Source organism: Maniola hyperantus, chromosome Z, assembly GCF_902806685.2.
Source record: "Maniola hyperantus chromosome Z, iAphHyp1.2, whole genome shotgun sequence".
In the NCBI taxonomy this organism is placed as follows: Eukaryota; Metazoa; Arthropoda; class Insecta; order Lepidoptera; family Nymphalidae; genus Maniola; species Maniola hyperantus.
Window position 1 is genome coordinate 17,410,753 of NC_048564.1, and position 14,099 is coordinate 17,424,851.

The 14,099-nt window shown below is 38.2% G+C and overlaps 2 protein-coding genes across 2 annotated transcripts in view; one reads left to right on the forward strand and one right to left on the reverse strand.

Annotated features, from left to right (window-relative positions):
- LOC138404518 (uncharacterized) overlaps window positions 1-14,099 on the reverse strand; it is a 70,650-nt gene that overhangs the window by 36,958 nt on the left and 19,593 nt on the right. The window lies entirely within an intron of this gene.
- Window positions 2,675-6,940, forward strand: LOC117995487 (uncharacterized). Its single transcript, XM_034983495.2, has 3 exons — window positions 2,675-2,800; window positions 3,297-3,500; window positions 4,834-6,940. Exons 1-3 carry the CDS (start codon window positions 2,675-2,677, stop codon window positions 6,934-6,936), a joined length of 2,433 nt encoding a protein of 810 aa, XP_034839386.1. The 3' UTR covers window positions 6,937-6,940.

Genomic DNA, 14,099 nt, shown 5'->3' on the forward strand with positions numbered 1-14,099 from the left:
AAACCCTAAGTCCTAAAGAATAAAGTAAACAAAGCAGCGGTGCCATCATGATGGCTAGAGACAAGTTATAGAGGATGGTCTGTCAATATATAAAGATTCAATTTTATTCAACAAAATATATTAACATGCTACTTAAAACCAATAAAAATCATACAGCTAACCGTAAACGTACTATTTGATGCCTATTATTAACAATAAAAGTACTTTTAAACTAATATTTAGCATAAAAACGGTAATAATAATACTTAAGTAATTATTGTATCTATTTCATAATGAAGTAAATCTTTCAAACTAACAAAAGTCTGAACTCTTGATATAATTTATAAATGCTTTTTGGAATACACTAGTTTACTCAACATTACCAAAAAAAAATATACTAAATAATTGTATAAAATATAGGGTACTTATCTAATTACCTAACTATTAAAGCGTTGTCACACTTTTTGATATCGGTTACATAGTTATTATAAACGTGTATCGACAATGTGGCAACGCTCTAAAACTATTTCTAAATAATTTTTATAATGGAGGCCACACACATGCCGACAAAGGAGATGTTCCAAGATTGTATGAGCCGACGTCGGCTAGGTCTTGTATACTCAAAAATATAACATTTTCTTTGAAATGGCTTTGTTTGCTGGTAAAAAACAAGAATTTACAGTAGCCGGCAAGAAATATTGGACATCGACCTGTAATCGACCTGTACTGTTAATCCTAATTTAAATTTTGACATCGCAGTTGACTCATAGAGTTAAAATGGTTCGTGAGAAGTAATTTTGTACGGACTATATGCATTGGGATCAAAATAATTTGTCGCCAAGTTTGTGATCTCCTTACCAGATGTTTAGAGAGCGGTCAGTGAGACCAAATCTGAAATTAAACACCCATAAATATGTTGTCGATTCGTAGGTATATTTATGCTTAGATTCAAGCTCATCAAAGCGCCTACGAAAGTCAGCTCGGTATGGTACAGTACGATAAATAAAGATACGATATTTATTTCTTAGTAACTTCGTCCGCCATACATGTGTTACTACCCTAAAAAACTTGCCAAATTCATTTTGTTTATTGATTTTAAACCATCTTCGCCTTTCTAATCAAATCGGTTTGTGGCACATCGGTTGTATGATTACAGTAGAAACATTTTTGTGTTTCATATATTTGGATATCACTCGGGGGATAATGTAAAGCTCTCAGTGAAAGAATTTTGTAATCTGATGAGTAGTTTACAAAGGAGACTGCCCACCAATGGTATCGCTATAGATATAGGTGTACACCGAAATGGTGAAATTAGTAATTCCTGTTTTTAATTTTAAAAAACATTTAAAATGTTACGAAATAAAAAAACAGCCGTATAATTAGAAACTGACCGAAATAAAAGTAGTTGTTTTGTTCATTTTCCTGACATTTTTTTCTGGTCGGTGCCTGACATTAGCAAAACATGTAGTGACGCGAATCAAGGATCCGATAAGCTTAGGTCGATTATGATGACGTCTTGCTTCGAGTTTCGATTTCGATTTCGATTCGAATTTTAAAACTGCACATATGATTTAGCTCAAGTTCAAAACAGAGTATGGGTGTCGTTTTTCAGGGTTTTCCGCTGATTTTGGCATTGTAGTTGTCATTTTACCGTAATCGAATCTGAATAATGAATCTTATAAAAACGCGTCTTTGGCGAAGTAAATAATTGTGCTGTGTGGCACAACAAAAAGCCACTAAAACAAACAACAACAAAAAAAGATCGATTTTAGATCGATTTGAATCGAAGTCTGAAGAAAGATATTCACTAAAAAATAGAGGTAAGGAATATCAATTTCCTAAAAATAGATCTTCGATTTTTCGATATATTTCTAGTAAAAATCAAACACCTACAGTGCGACAAGGCTATTTTGGCGCGTAGCAAAAATCGGAACTAACGTTGCCGTCAAGTGGCCCCTTTGTTCTTGTTTGAATATTCTAAGCCTTTGTTCTCCAACAGCGCCCCCCTGTCAATATCATTGAAGTGCCAAGAGAGCCTTGCCGCACTGTAATAGGGTCGCATTCTTCCCGACACAAAAAAAAAGAATCTCGGTTTCTGGGTATTTGATTGATTGATCCAATATAGTCGAATTTTTGATTAAACAACATTTTTTGAAGTTTTTAGGAAAAATATAAAGTGCTGGGGGCAAAAAGAAATTGGTATTAATCACAAACTCGGTTGCTATAGTAGTTAGTTATGGGTAACTTTAGAAACGTGTCAAACATTGTGAGTCGATAGTTCAATGGAATTAGTGTTATAACAAATTGCTGTAAATTGTTTAGTAACATCTAAGGATACTTCATTACTCAAACACATCATCATCATCATTTTACGATTTCACATTAGCTAATGTCAAAACGTGTTTTTAATTATAAATCCGACTGTAGATCGATTTTCTTGACACAAAAAATAGGCTCTTCGATAAATCGATATCAAATCGGTATTACAACATCCCTAATGGCTAATGTCAAATGAATTGCTTGTCCGTTACACTTTGTTTTAAATCGACGTAATATTCAATATTGCATCTTTTTATTGTGTTTATTGTGACTTGTAATTATTATTAAGTTAAATCCAAAGTGATCGTGAGATAGAGACTCCATTAGTTAAGTTATCGTATGTAATTTCCGGACTCCTTGTGATTACCAGATAAATATGGAAAATCCATCACTTCGATGCATCAATTGCTCCATTCGTTTGCGATTTTTGCCCTCGCAGTCGTTGAATCAACTTGACGAGGAAACCTTTAACACTTTAGCAACGTGGGTTACACCTACACCAGTAAGTAATAAATAAATAACTATTCGGGACATGACAGGTTAAGTCCATTTGTGAGTCTTTTGATTAGAATGTAATAGATAGACGCACGGTGTATTCATAAAGTAACTGCAAAATATGAGACAGGAACTCTACTTAATTACGTTTTACTTGTCTGCCTAGTACCAGAGTGAACAAGAGCGAGGGAACTCTCGGTTTGATTTTCAATCGACGATATGTCAAATATAGGCTTATATAGGGCTAGCGGTGTCAAATGTACTAACATTTGACGCCTGCCACTGATGTCGAAGCCTCGATGTTTTGTAAGAAGTTCCCCTGCTTTTGGTTTTCCTAAATTGCTTTTATGAAAGCTGCTTCTTTCTGGTAAAACATGTTGGCATCTGGGACTTGATCTAGCTTAGTCATGGAATTAACGGCTGGGTGCGGCTGATTGTAGAACACATGCTTAATTGCAAGAGCTTTTGAAGTTAATATTGTAAATACATATACGATTTGACAGATTTCACGTGAAGATGTCATTTGTATGGAGTGTTTCACTGCATTACAAAATGCTCTCCAAGCAGGGCCCGCGCCTGCTCCTTTATTTGGACATAGAAGTGTGTGTTTTGCATGTGGTACATCTACTCTACGTACACGCACATCACCAGTGCATGCAAACTCTGCGGAAAGAAATGTCATTCTGCGTTGGGTCTCTCCACACTTGGTATGTATAATAATGAAAAGTACTTATCTATTTTAATACAATACAGATGAAATGGAATATATATATATACTATTTACATAAATGTTACCGGTAATTGTATAGAATACCAAAGCATTCCATAAAATCCCTAAAACATTAAGACTAGGCATAAAATATTTTTTTATTTCATACTTTGCCTCGATTCCCAAACTGCTATAGGAAATGTATGAAATTCGGGATGAAAAATATCTCACAACTATAAATATTTGTATACAAGTGCGATTATGTTTGTCTGTCTGTCATCTAGTAATGCATAAGGGTCAAAATATGTGGTCCAGACGAAATCTGAGCACCCTGACTCCACACAGTCGTCTGTCTTACCCCTAGAGAATTTTTGTAATGTGCGAAGAAAGAAGAGAGTCTTCTGGTGTAGGCCATTTAAAAACTTGATCTTTAATCTCTTAATCATTACCATCATCATCACTATTATCATTACTATGATCATGATCATGAAAAATAAAACATAAATAAACTGGAAATCTTGTCTATAACTATTATGATTACGATTAAAATGATCATTATTATCATGAAAATCATGATCACTATCATAATTCTCAGTTTAGCTGTATTTTATTTTTTATTTATTTACTAATTCTATGGTATACTATTACATTTTATACATTTCCTAGGAGCATTTTGGAATTGTATGGAGGGCCTAGGAAATGTATGAAATATCAACGAAAGATTGCATATTTTATACTTTGCATATTTTTATCTTTGAATCTTTGGCAAAAATAGCCCCGTATTTCTTGGAATGACTAGGTATTCTATAGAATACCTAAAACATTCAGGCAGTGTATAAAATATTTTTTATTTCATACTTTCTATCTTTTACTTTCATGCTAGGCAGTCTATACTATTATTATACAACTAGCTGATACCCGAGACTTTGTTCGTGTGGATTTAGGTTTTTAAAAATCCCATGCGAACTCTTTGATTTTCTGGGATAAAAAGTAGCCTATGTCACTCTCCAGGTCTTTAACTATACCCATTAAAAAAATCACGGCAATGCTTTGCTCCGTTGCAACGTGATAGAAGGACAAACCAACAAACAAACACACTTTCACATTTATAATAATATAGTAGTGATAGTATAGTTTAATATGTTAATTATGTACTGTGTTCAGCTTACAGGTTAGTTCGGTAAGTTCTTAAGTGTTAATTCGGTGGGTAATTAGTTAATACTTTATCAAGGTCATTAAAAAAGACTATTCAATCAAACTAGTTAAGTATTCATGCCCAGTAGTAAATTGAATATGAACTATAGCTAAAAAGTAAAACAATTGTTTTTCAGGTCCCACATTTAGAAAGAGTGTGCCAAGCATGTCGTTTGGCAGCTAGAAGAATTGTTCGACGACATTTGCAACAGGACGCAAATCGAGGTGCTGTTATACATGCTGTACAGGTTCCTGAACTAGAAGCTATACAGGCTCCTGCACCAGAAGCTGCACAGGCTCCTGCGATACAAGCTGTACAGGCTCCTGCACCAGAAGCTGTACAGGCTCCTCCACCAGAAGCTGTACAGGATCCTGCACCAGAAGCTGTACAGGCTCCTGAACCACCACCACTTCCGCCGCATAACTTATTTCAGCCGCAAAGGAGGCAAGAACAAATCATTACCTCAAGAAAATATAAACGTGTCGCTTCAACTACAAGACATTGTTTATTTCCTGATTGTAGAAATGTTGAACGTTATTTAATTCCAAGAATTATGAAGGAAACTATTCTAAGTCGCCACAGAATTTACATTCCACCTTGTGCTCGTGTTTGTAACCTTCATTTGAACTGGGAATATTGGGACCAACTACGTGCGAGGCATACAGATTTCACTAGTTCCCAAATGGATAACATGCTTGATATGTTAGAGAAGATTTCATTGTCAAATAAAATCGACTTCAGTAATGTTCATTCCATCCCACCCAACCTATGTCACTACTGGCTAGGTTTGAATGCTACCCAGTTTTATAATTTGTTGAACAGTATACCACAGTTGTATGAAAAGGTACCAGATGCAAGTGTTGCATTAAGTATTTATTTAACCAAATTAAGAACAGGAGACAGCAATGAGAGATTGACTGGACTTTTTAACATGCCAAGAAGTACCTTAGAACGTAATATGAATAAAGCAAGAAATGTTTTGACTGAACGCCTTGTGCCTCTACATTTGGGACTTCGTCATATGACTATAAGTGAAGTGGCAGCTAGAAACACAGTAATACCAGAAGGTCTTTATGGAAACAATACAATGCCTATAGAAACCAAACCAGCTATCACCATTTGTGACGCTACCTATGTTTACGTTCAAAGTAGCAGCAATTATTTATTTCAAAAGCAAACCTATAGTTTGCATAAGTATACAAATCTTGTAAAGCCATTTATGATTGTGTGCTGCGATGGCCACATTTTAGATTGCCTTGGCCCTTATAAAGCTACAACTAATGATGCCTCAATAATGAGCAAAGAATTCAGCAGTGCAGAAGGGACCATGCGATTATACTTCCGTGAAGGTGATGTCTTCATACTGGACAGGGGCTTTAGAGATGTGGTTGCACAGCTGCAGGGATACGGATATCAGACACATATGCCTGAATCTTTACTAGAAGGCCAGCACCAACTAACTACACGACAGGCAAACAAGTCTCGTTGTGTTACAATGTGTAGATGGGTAGTTGAGGTAGTAAACGGTCGAATAAAACGTGATTTTAAATTATTTCGCCAAGATTATTTTAATAAAGCTGCAAAACATCTTATGGAAGACTTCCGAATTGCCTGTGCTCTAACAAACAAGTTCCACCCTGTGATCGAGGATAAACAGGAATATTATGAGTACCTGGAAATAGCTAAGCAAAGATTAAATATGCCTAATCATTTAGCTGATATTGTACAGAGAGAACAGCTGAATAGAAGGCGAAGTATGTTCCAAAACATAGATGGTGACCACCCTCACTTGGAGCAGTTTCCAAGGCTTACCATAGAGCAATTGAAAAAGTTTGCTCTCGGAACGTACCAGCTGAAACAGGCGAGATCCTACTACGGCGAACACATTCGCCAAGATGGCACATATGTCGTCGAAATAAATGAGTCTATTGAGGAAGATTTGCCATTAGTTCTGGGTGTCAATAATTATCTTCTTCGTGGCAGAGTAAAGTCCCGGCACGTGAGCAGCAGAACTTACTACACATATCTTTTGATCAACAAGAATGAAGAAAATGCTAATACGCTGAGTGCTATTTCAGGCTACTGTTGTAGCTGCCTAGTAGGCAATCGCACAGTGGGGTGTTGTGCGCACATCATGACTGTCACATGGTATCTGAGCTGGGGTCGCCATAATGACATTCAAGCACCGGCCCAATATTTAGATGATATATTTGAAGAATACTGTTATGAAAACGAGTAAATAATGTATTAAACATTATTAAAGTACTCATTTTCATACTTGACTCACGACAATCTCACATCAAAGGTATGTTCAATCTGAAATGAAATAAACCAATTCTGAACAAGTTTGGTGTTGTCCTGTAATAAAGCAAAATCTTCTTTGTTAACCGACAGACCAGCTGCATCTGACGTATGACACCAACTTAGAGGAAGATGTTCCTGTTGCATGGCCGAGCCCACAACTATAGTGAAGGTAAGTAACCGTAGTTTCTATTTAAAGTAAGCTATCAAGTATTAATACTGTATTCTTCAGTTTAACAGCAGTGTAGAATCAACCAATTCTGAACAAGTTTGGTGTTGTCCTGTAATAAAGCAAAATCCTCTTTGTTAACAGACAGACCAGCTGCATCTGACGTAAGACACCAACTTAGAGGAAGATGTTCCTGTTGCATGGCCGAGCCCACAACTATAGTGAAGGTAAGTAACCGTAGTTTCTATTTAAAGTAAGCTATCAAGTATTAATACTGTATTCTTCAGTTTAACAGCAGTGTAGAATCAACCAATTCTGAACAAGTTTGGTGTTGTCCTGTAATAAAGCAAAATCCTCTTTGTTAACAGACAGACCAGCTGCATCTGACGTAAGACACCCACTTGGAGGAAGATGTTCCTGACAGACCAGCTGCATCTGACGTAAGACACCCACTTGGAGGAAGATGTTCCTGTTGCATGGCCGAGCCCACAACTATAGTGAAGGTAAGTAACCGTAGTTTCTATTTAAAGTAAGCTATCAAGTATTAATACTGTATTCTTCAGTTTAACAGCAGTGTAGAATCAACCAATTCTGAACAAGTTTGGTGTTGTCCTGTAATAAAGCAAAATCCTCTTTGTTAACAGACAGACCAGCTGCATCTGAAGCATGACACCCACTTGGAGGAAGATGTTCCTGACAGACCAGCTGCATCTGACGTAAGACACCCACTTGGAGGAAGATGTTCCTGTTGCATGGCCGAGCCCACAACTATAGTGAAGGTAAGAAACCGTGGTTGCTATTTAAAGTAAGCTCACAAGTATTAATACTGTATTCTTCAGTTTAACAGCAGTGTAGAATCAACCAATTCTGAACAAGTTTGGTGTTGTCCTATAATAAAGCAAAATCCTCTTTGTTAACAGACAGACCAGCTGCATCTGAAGCATGAGACCCACTCGGAGGAAGATGTTCCTGTTGCATGGCCGAGCCCACAACTATAGTGAAGGTAAGTAACCGTAGTTTCTATTTAAAGTAAGCTATCAAGTATTAATACTGTATTCTTCAGTTTAACAGCAGTGTAGAATCAACCAATTCTGAACAAGTTTGGTGTTGTCCTGTAATAAAGCAAAATCCTCTTTGTTAACAGACAGACCAGCTGCATCTGACGTAAGACACCCACTTGGAGGAAGATGTTCCTGACAGACCAGCTGCATCTGACGTAAGACACCCACTTGGAGGAAGATGTTCCTGTTGCATGGCCGAGCCCACAACTATAGTAAAGGTAAGTAACCGTTGTTTCTATTTAAAGTAAGCTATCAAGTATTAATACTGTATTCTTCAGTTTAACAACAGTGTAGAATCAACCAATTCTGAACAAGTTTGGTGTTGTCCTGTAATTAAGCAAAATCCTCTTTGTTAACAGACAGACCAGCTGCATCTGACGTAAGACACCCACTTGGAGGAAGATGTTCCTGACAGACCAGCTGCATCTGACGTAAGACACCCACTTGGAGGAAGATGTTCCTGTTGCATGGCCGAGCCCACAACTATAGTGAAGGTAAGTAACCGTAGTTTCTATTTAAAGTAAGCTATCAAGTATTAATACTGTATTCTTCAGTTTAACAGCAGTGTAGAATCAACCAATTCTGAACAAGTTTGGTGTTGTCCTGTAATAAAGCAAAATCCTCTTTGTTAACAGACAGACCAGCTGCATCTGACGTAAGACACCCACTTGGAGGAAGATGTTCCTGTTGCATGGCCGAGCCCACAACTATAGTGAAGGTAAGTAACCGTTGTTTCTATTTAAAGTAAGCTATCAAGTATTAATACTGTATTCTTCAGTTTAACAACAGTGTAGAATCAACCAATTCTGAACAAGTTTGGTGTTGTCCTGTAATAAAGCAAAATCCTCTTTGTTAACAGACAGACCAGCTGCATCTGACGTAAGACACCCACTTGGAGGAAGATGTTCCTGTTGCATGGCCGAGCCCACAACTATAGTGAAGGTAAGTAACCGTAGTTTCTATTTAAAGTAAGCTATCAAGTATTAATACTGTATTCTTCAGTTTAACAGCAGTGTAGAATCAACCAATTCTGAACAAGTTTGGTGTTGTCCTGTAATAAAGCAAAATCCTCTTTGTTAACAGACAGACCAGCTGCATCTGACGTAAGACACCCACTTGGAGGAAGATGTTCCTAACAGACCAGCTGCATCTGACGTAAGACACCCACTTGGAGGAAGATGTTCCTGTTGCATGGCCGAGCCCACAACTATAGTGAAGGTAAGTAACCGTAGTTTCTATTTAAAGTAAGCTATCAAGTATTAATACTGTATTCTTCAGTTTAACAACAGTGTAGAATCAACCAATTCTGAACAAGTTTGGTGTTGTCCTGTAATAAAGCAAAATCCTCTTTGTTAACAGACAGACCAGCTGCATCTGAAGCATGAGACCCATTTGGAGGAAGATGTTCCTGTTGCATGGCCGAGCCCACAACTATAGTGAAGGTAAGTAACCGTAGTTTCTATTTAAAGTAAGCTATCAAGTATTAATACTGTATTCTTCAGTTTAACAGCAGTGTAGAATCAACCAATTCTGAACAAGTTTGGTGTTGTCCTGTAATAAAGCAAAATCCTCTTTGTTAACAGACAGACCAGCTGCATCTGACGTAAGACACCCACTTGGAGGAAGATGTTCCTAACAGACCAGCTGCATCTGACGTAAGACACCCACTTGGAGGAAGATGTTCCTGTTGCATGGCCGAGCCCACAACTATAGTGAAGGTAAGTAACCGTTGTTTCTATTTAAAGTAAGCTATCAAGTATTAATACTGTATTCTTCAGTTTAACAGCAGTGTAGAATCAACCAATTCTGAACAAGTTTGGTGTTGTCCTGTAATAAAGCAAAATCCTCTTTGTTAACAGACAGACCAGCTGCATCTGACGTAAGACACCCACTTGGAGGAAGATGTTCCTAACAGACCAGCTGCATCTGACGTAAGACACCCACTTGGAGGAAGATGTTCCTAACAGACCAGCTGCATCTGACGTAGGACACCCACTTGGAGGAAGATGTTCCTGTTGCATGGCCGAGCCCACAACTATAGTGAAGGTAAGTAACCGTTGTTTCTATTTAAAGTAAGCTATCAAGTATTAATACTGTATTCTTCAGTTTAACAGCAGTGTAGAATCAACCAATTCTGAACAAGTTTGGTGTTGTCCTGTAATAAAGCAAAATCCTCTTTGTTAACAGACAGACCAGCTGCATCTGACGTAAGACACCCACTTGGAGGAAGATGTTCCTAACAGACCAGCTGCATCTGACGTAAGACACCCACTTGGAGGAAGATGTTCCTGACAGACCAGCTGCATCTGACGTAGGACACCCACTTGGAGGAAGATGTTCCTGTTGCATGGCCGAGCCCACAACTATAGTGAAGGTAAGTAACCGTTGTTTCTATTTAAAGTAAGCTATCAAGTATTAATACTGTATTCTTCAGTTTAACAGCAGTGTAGAATCAACCAATTCTGAACAAGTTTGGTGTTGTCCTGTAATAAAGCAAAATCCTCTTTGTTAACAGACAGACCAGCTGCATCTGACGTAAGACACCCACTTGGAGGAAGATGTTCCTGACAGACCAGCTGCATCTGACGTAAGACACCCACTTGGAGGAAGATGTTCCTGTTGCATGGCCGAGCCCACAACTATAGTGAAGGTAAGTAACCGTTGTTTCTATTTAAAGTAAGCTATCAAGTATTAATACTGTATTCTTCAGTTTAACAACAGTGTAGAATCAACCAATTCTGAACAAGTTTGGTGTTGTCCTGTAATAAAGCAAAATCCTCTTTGTTAACAGACAGACCAGCTGCATCTGACGTAAGACACCCACTTGGAGGAAGATGTTCCTGTTGCATGGCCGAGCCCACAACTATAGTGAAGGTAAGTAACCGTTGTTTCTATTTAAAGTAAGCTATCAAGTATTAATACTGTATTCTTCAGTTTAACAGCAGTGTAGAATCAACCAATTCTGAACAAGTTTGGTGTTGTCCTGTAATAAAGCAAAATCCTCTTTGTTAACAGACAGACCAGCTGCATCTGACGTAAGACACCCACTTGGAGGAAGATGTTCCTAACAGACCAGCTGCATCTGACGTAAGACACCCACTTGGAGGAAGATGTTCCTGACAGACCAGCTGCATCTGACGTAAGACACCCACTTGGAGGAAGATGTTCCTGTTGCATGGCCGAGCCCACAACTATAGTGAAGGTAAGTAACCGTTGTTTCTATTTAAAGTAAGCTATCAAGTATTAATACTGTATTCTTCAGTTTAACAGCAGTGTAGAATCAACCAATTCTGAACAAGTTTGGTGTTGTCCTGTAATAAAGCAAAATCCTCTTTGTTAACAGACAGACCAGCTGCATCTGACGTAAGACACCCACTTGGAGGAAGATGTTCCTGACAGACCAGCTGCATCTGACGTAAGACACCCACTTGGAGGAAGATGTTCCTGTTGCATGGCCGAGCCCACAACTATAGTGAAGGTAAGTAACCGTTGTTTCTATTTAAAGTAAGCTATCAAGTATTAATACTGTATTCTTCAGTTTAACAGCAGTGTAGAATCAACCAATTCTGAACAAGTTTGGTGTTGTCCTGTAATAAAGCAAAATCCTCTTTGTTAACAGACAGACCAGCTGCATCTGAAGCATGAGACCCATTTGGAGGAAGATGTTCCTGTTGCATGGCCGAGCCCACAACTATAGTGAAGGTAAGTAACCGTAGTTTCTATTTAAAGTAAGCTATCAAGTATTAATACTGTATTCTTCAGTTTAACAGCAGTGTAGAATCAACCAATTCTGAACAAGTTTGGTGTTGTCCTGTAATAAAGCAAAATCCTCTTTGTTAACAGACAGACCAGCTGCATCTGACGTAAGACACCCACTTGGAGGAAGATGTTCCTGTTGCATGGCCGAGCCCACAACTATAGTGAAGGTAAGTAACCGTTGTTTCTATTTAAAGTAAGCTATCAAGTATTAATACTGTATTCTTCAGTTTAACAACAGTGTAGAATCAACCAATTCTGAACAAGTTTGGTGTTGTCCTGTAATAAAGCAAAATCCTCTTTGTTAACAGACAGACCAGCTGCATCTGACGTAAGACACCCACTTGAAGGAAGATGTTCCTGTTGCATGGCCGAGCCCACAACTATAGTGAAGGTAAGTAACCGTTGTTTCTATTTAAAGTAAGCTATCAAGTATTAATACTGTATTCTTCAGTTTAACAACAGTGTAGAATCAACCAATTCTGAACAAGTTTGGTGTTGTCCTGTAATAAAGCAAAATCCTCTTTGTTAACAGACAGACCAGCTGCATCTGAAGCATGAGACCCATTTGGAGGAAGATGTTCCTGTTGCATGGCCGAGCCCACAACTATAGTGAAGGTAAGTAACCGTAGTTTCTATTTAAAGTAAGCTATCAAGTATTAATACTGTATTCTTCAGTTTAACAGCAGTGTAGAATCAACCAATTCTGAACAAGTTTGGTGTTGTCCTGTAATAAAGCAAAATCCTCTTTGTTAACAGACAGACCAGCTGCATCTGACGTAAGACACCCACTTGGAGGAAGATGTTCCTAACAGACCAGCTGCATCTGACGTAAGACACCCACTTGGAGGAAGATGTTCCTGTTGCATGGCCGAGCCCACAACTATAGTGAAGGTAAGTAACCGTTGTTTCTATTTAAAGTAAGCTATCAAGTATTAATACTGTATTCTTCAGTTTAACAGCAGTGTAGAATCAACCAATTCTGAACAAGTTTGGTGTTGTCCTGTAATAAAGCAAAATCCTCTTTGTTAACAGACAGACCAGCTGCATCTGACGTAAGACACCCACTTGGAGGAAGATGTTCCTAACAGACCAGCTGCATCTGACGTAAGACACCCACTTGGAGGAAGATGTTCCTGACAGACCAGCTGCATCTGACGTAGGACACCCACTTGGAGGAAGATGTTCCTGTTGCATGGCCGAGCCCACAACTATAGTGAAGGTAAGTAACCGTTGTTTCTATTTAAAGTAAGCTATCAAGTATTAATACTGTATTCTTCAGTTTAACAGCAGTGTAGAATCAACCAATTCTGAACAAGTTTGGTGTTGTCCTGTAATAAAGCAAAATCCTCTTTGTTAACAGACAGACCAGCTGCATCTGACGTAAGACACCCACTTGGAGGAAGATGTTCCTGACAGACCAGCTGCATCTGACGTAAGACACCCACTTGGAGGAAGATGTTCCTGTTGCATGGCCGAGCCCACAACTATAGTGAAGGTAAGTAACCGTTGTTTCTATTTAAAGTAAGCTATCAAGTATTAATACTGTATTCTTCAGTTTAACAACAGTGTAGAATCAACCAATTCTGAACAAGTTTGGTGTTGTCCTGTAATAAAGCAAAATCCTCTTTGTTAACAGACAGACCAGCTGCATCTGACGTAAGACACCCACTTGAAGGAAGATGTTCCTGTTGCATGGCCGAGCCCACAACTATAGTGAAGGTAAGTAACCGTTGTTTCTATTTAAAGTAAGCTATCAAGTATTAATACTGTATTCTTCAGTTTAACAGCAGTGTAGAATCAACCAATTCTGAACAAGTTTGGTGTTGTCCTGTAATAAAGCAAAATCCTCTTTGTTAACAGACAGACCAGCTGCATCTGAAGCATGAGACCCATTTGGAGGAAGATGTTCCTGTTGCATGGCCGAGCCCACAACTATAGTGAAGGTAAGTAACCGTAGTTTCTATTTAAAGTAAGCTATCAAGTATTAATACTGTATTCTTCAGTTTAACAGCAGTGTAGAATCAACCAATTCTGAACAAGTTTGGTGTTGTCCTGTAATAAAGCAAAATCCTCTTTGTTAACAGACAGACCAGCTGCATCTGACGTAAGACA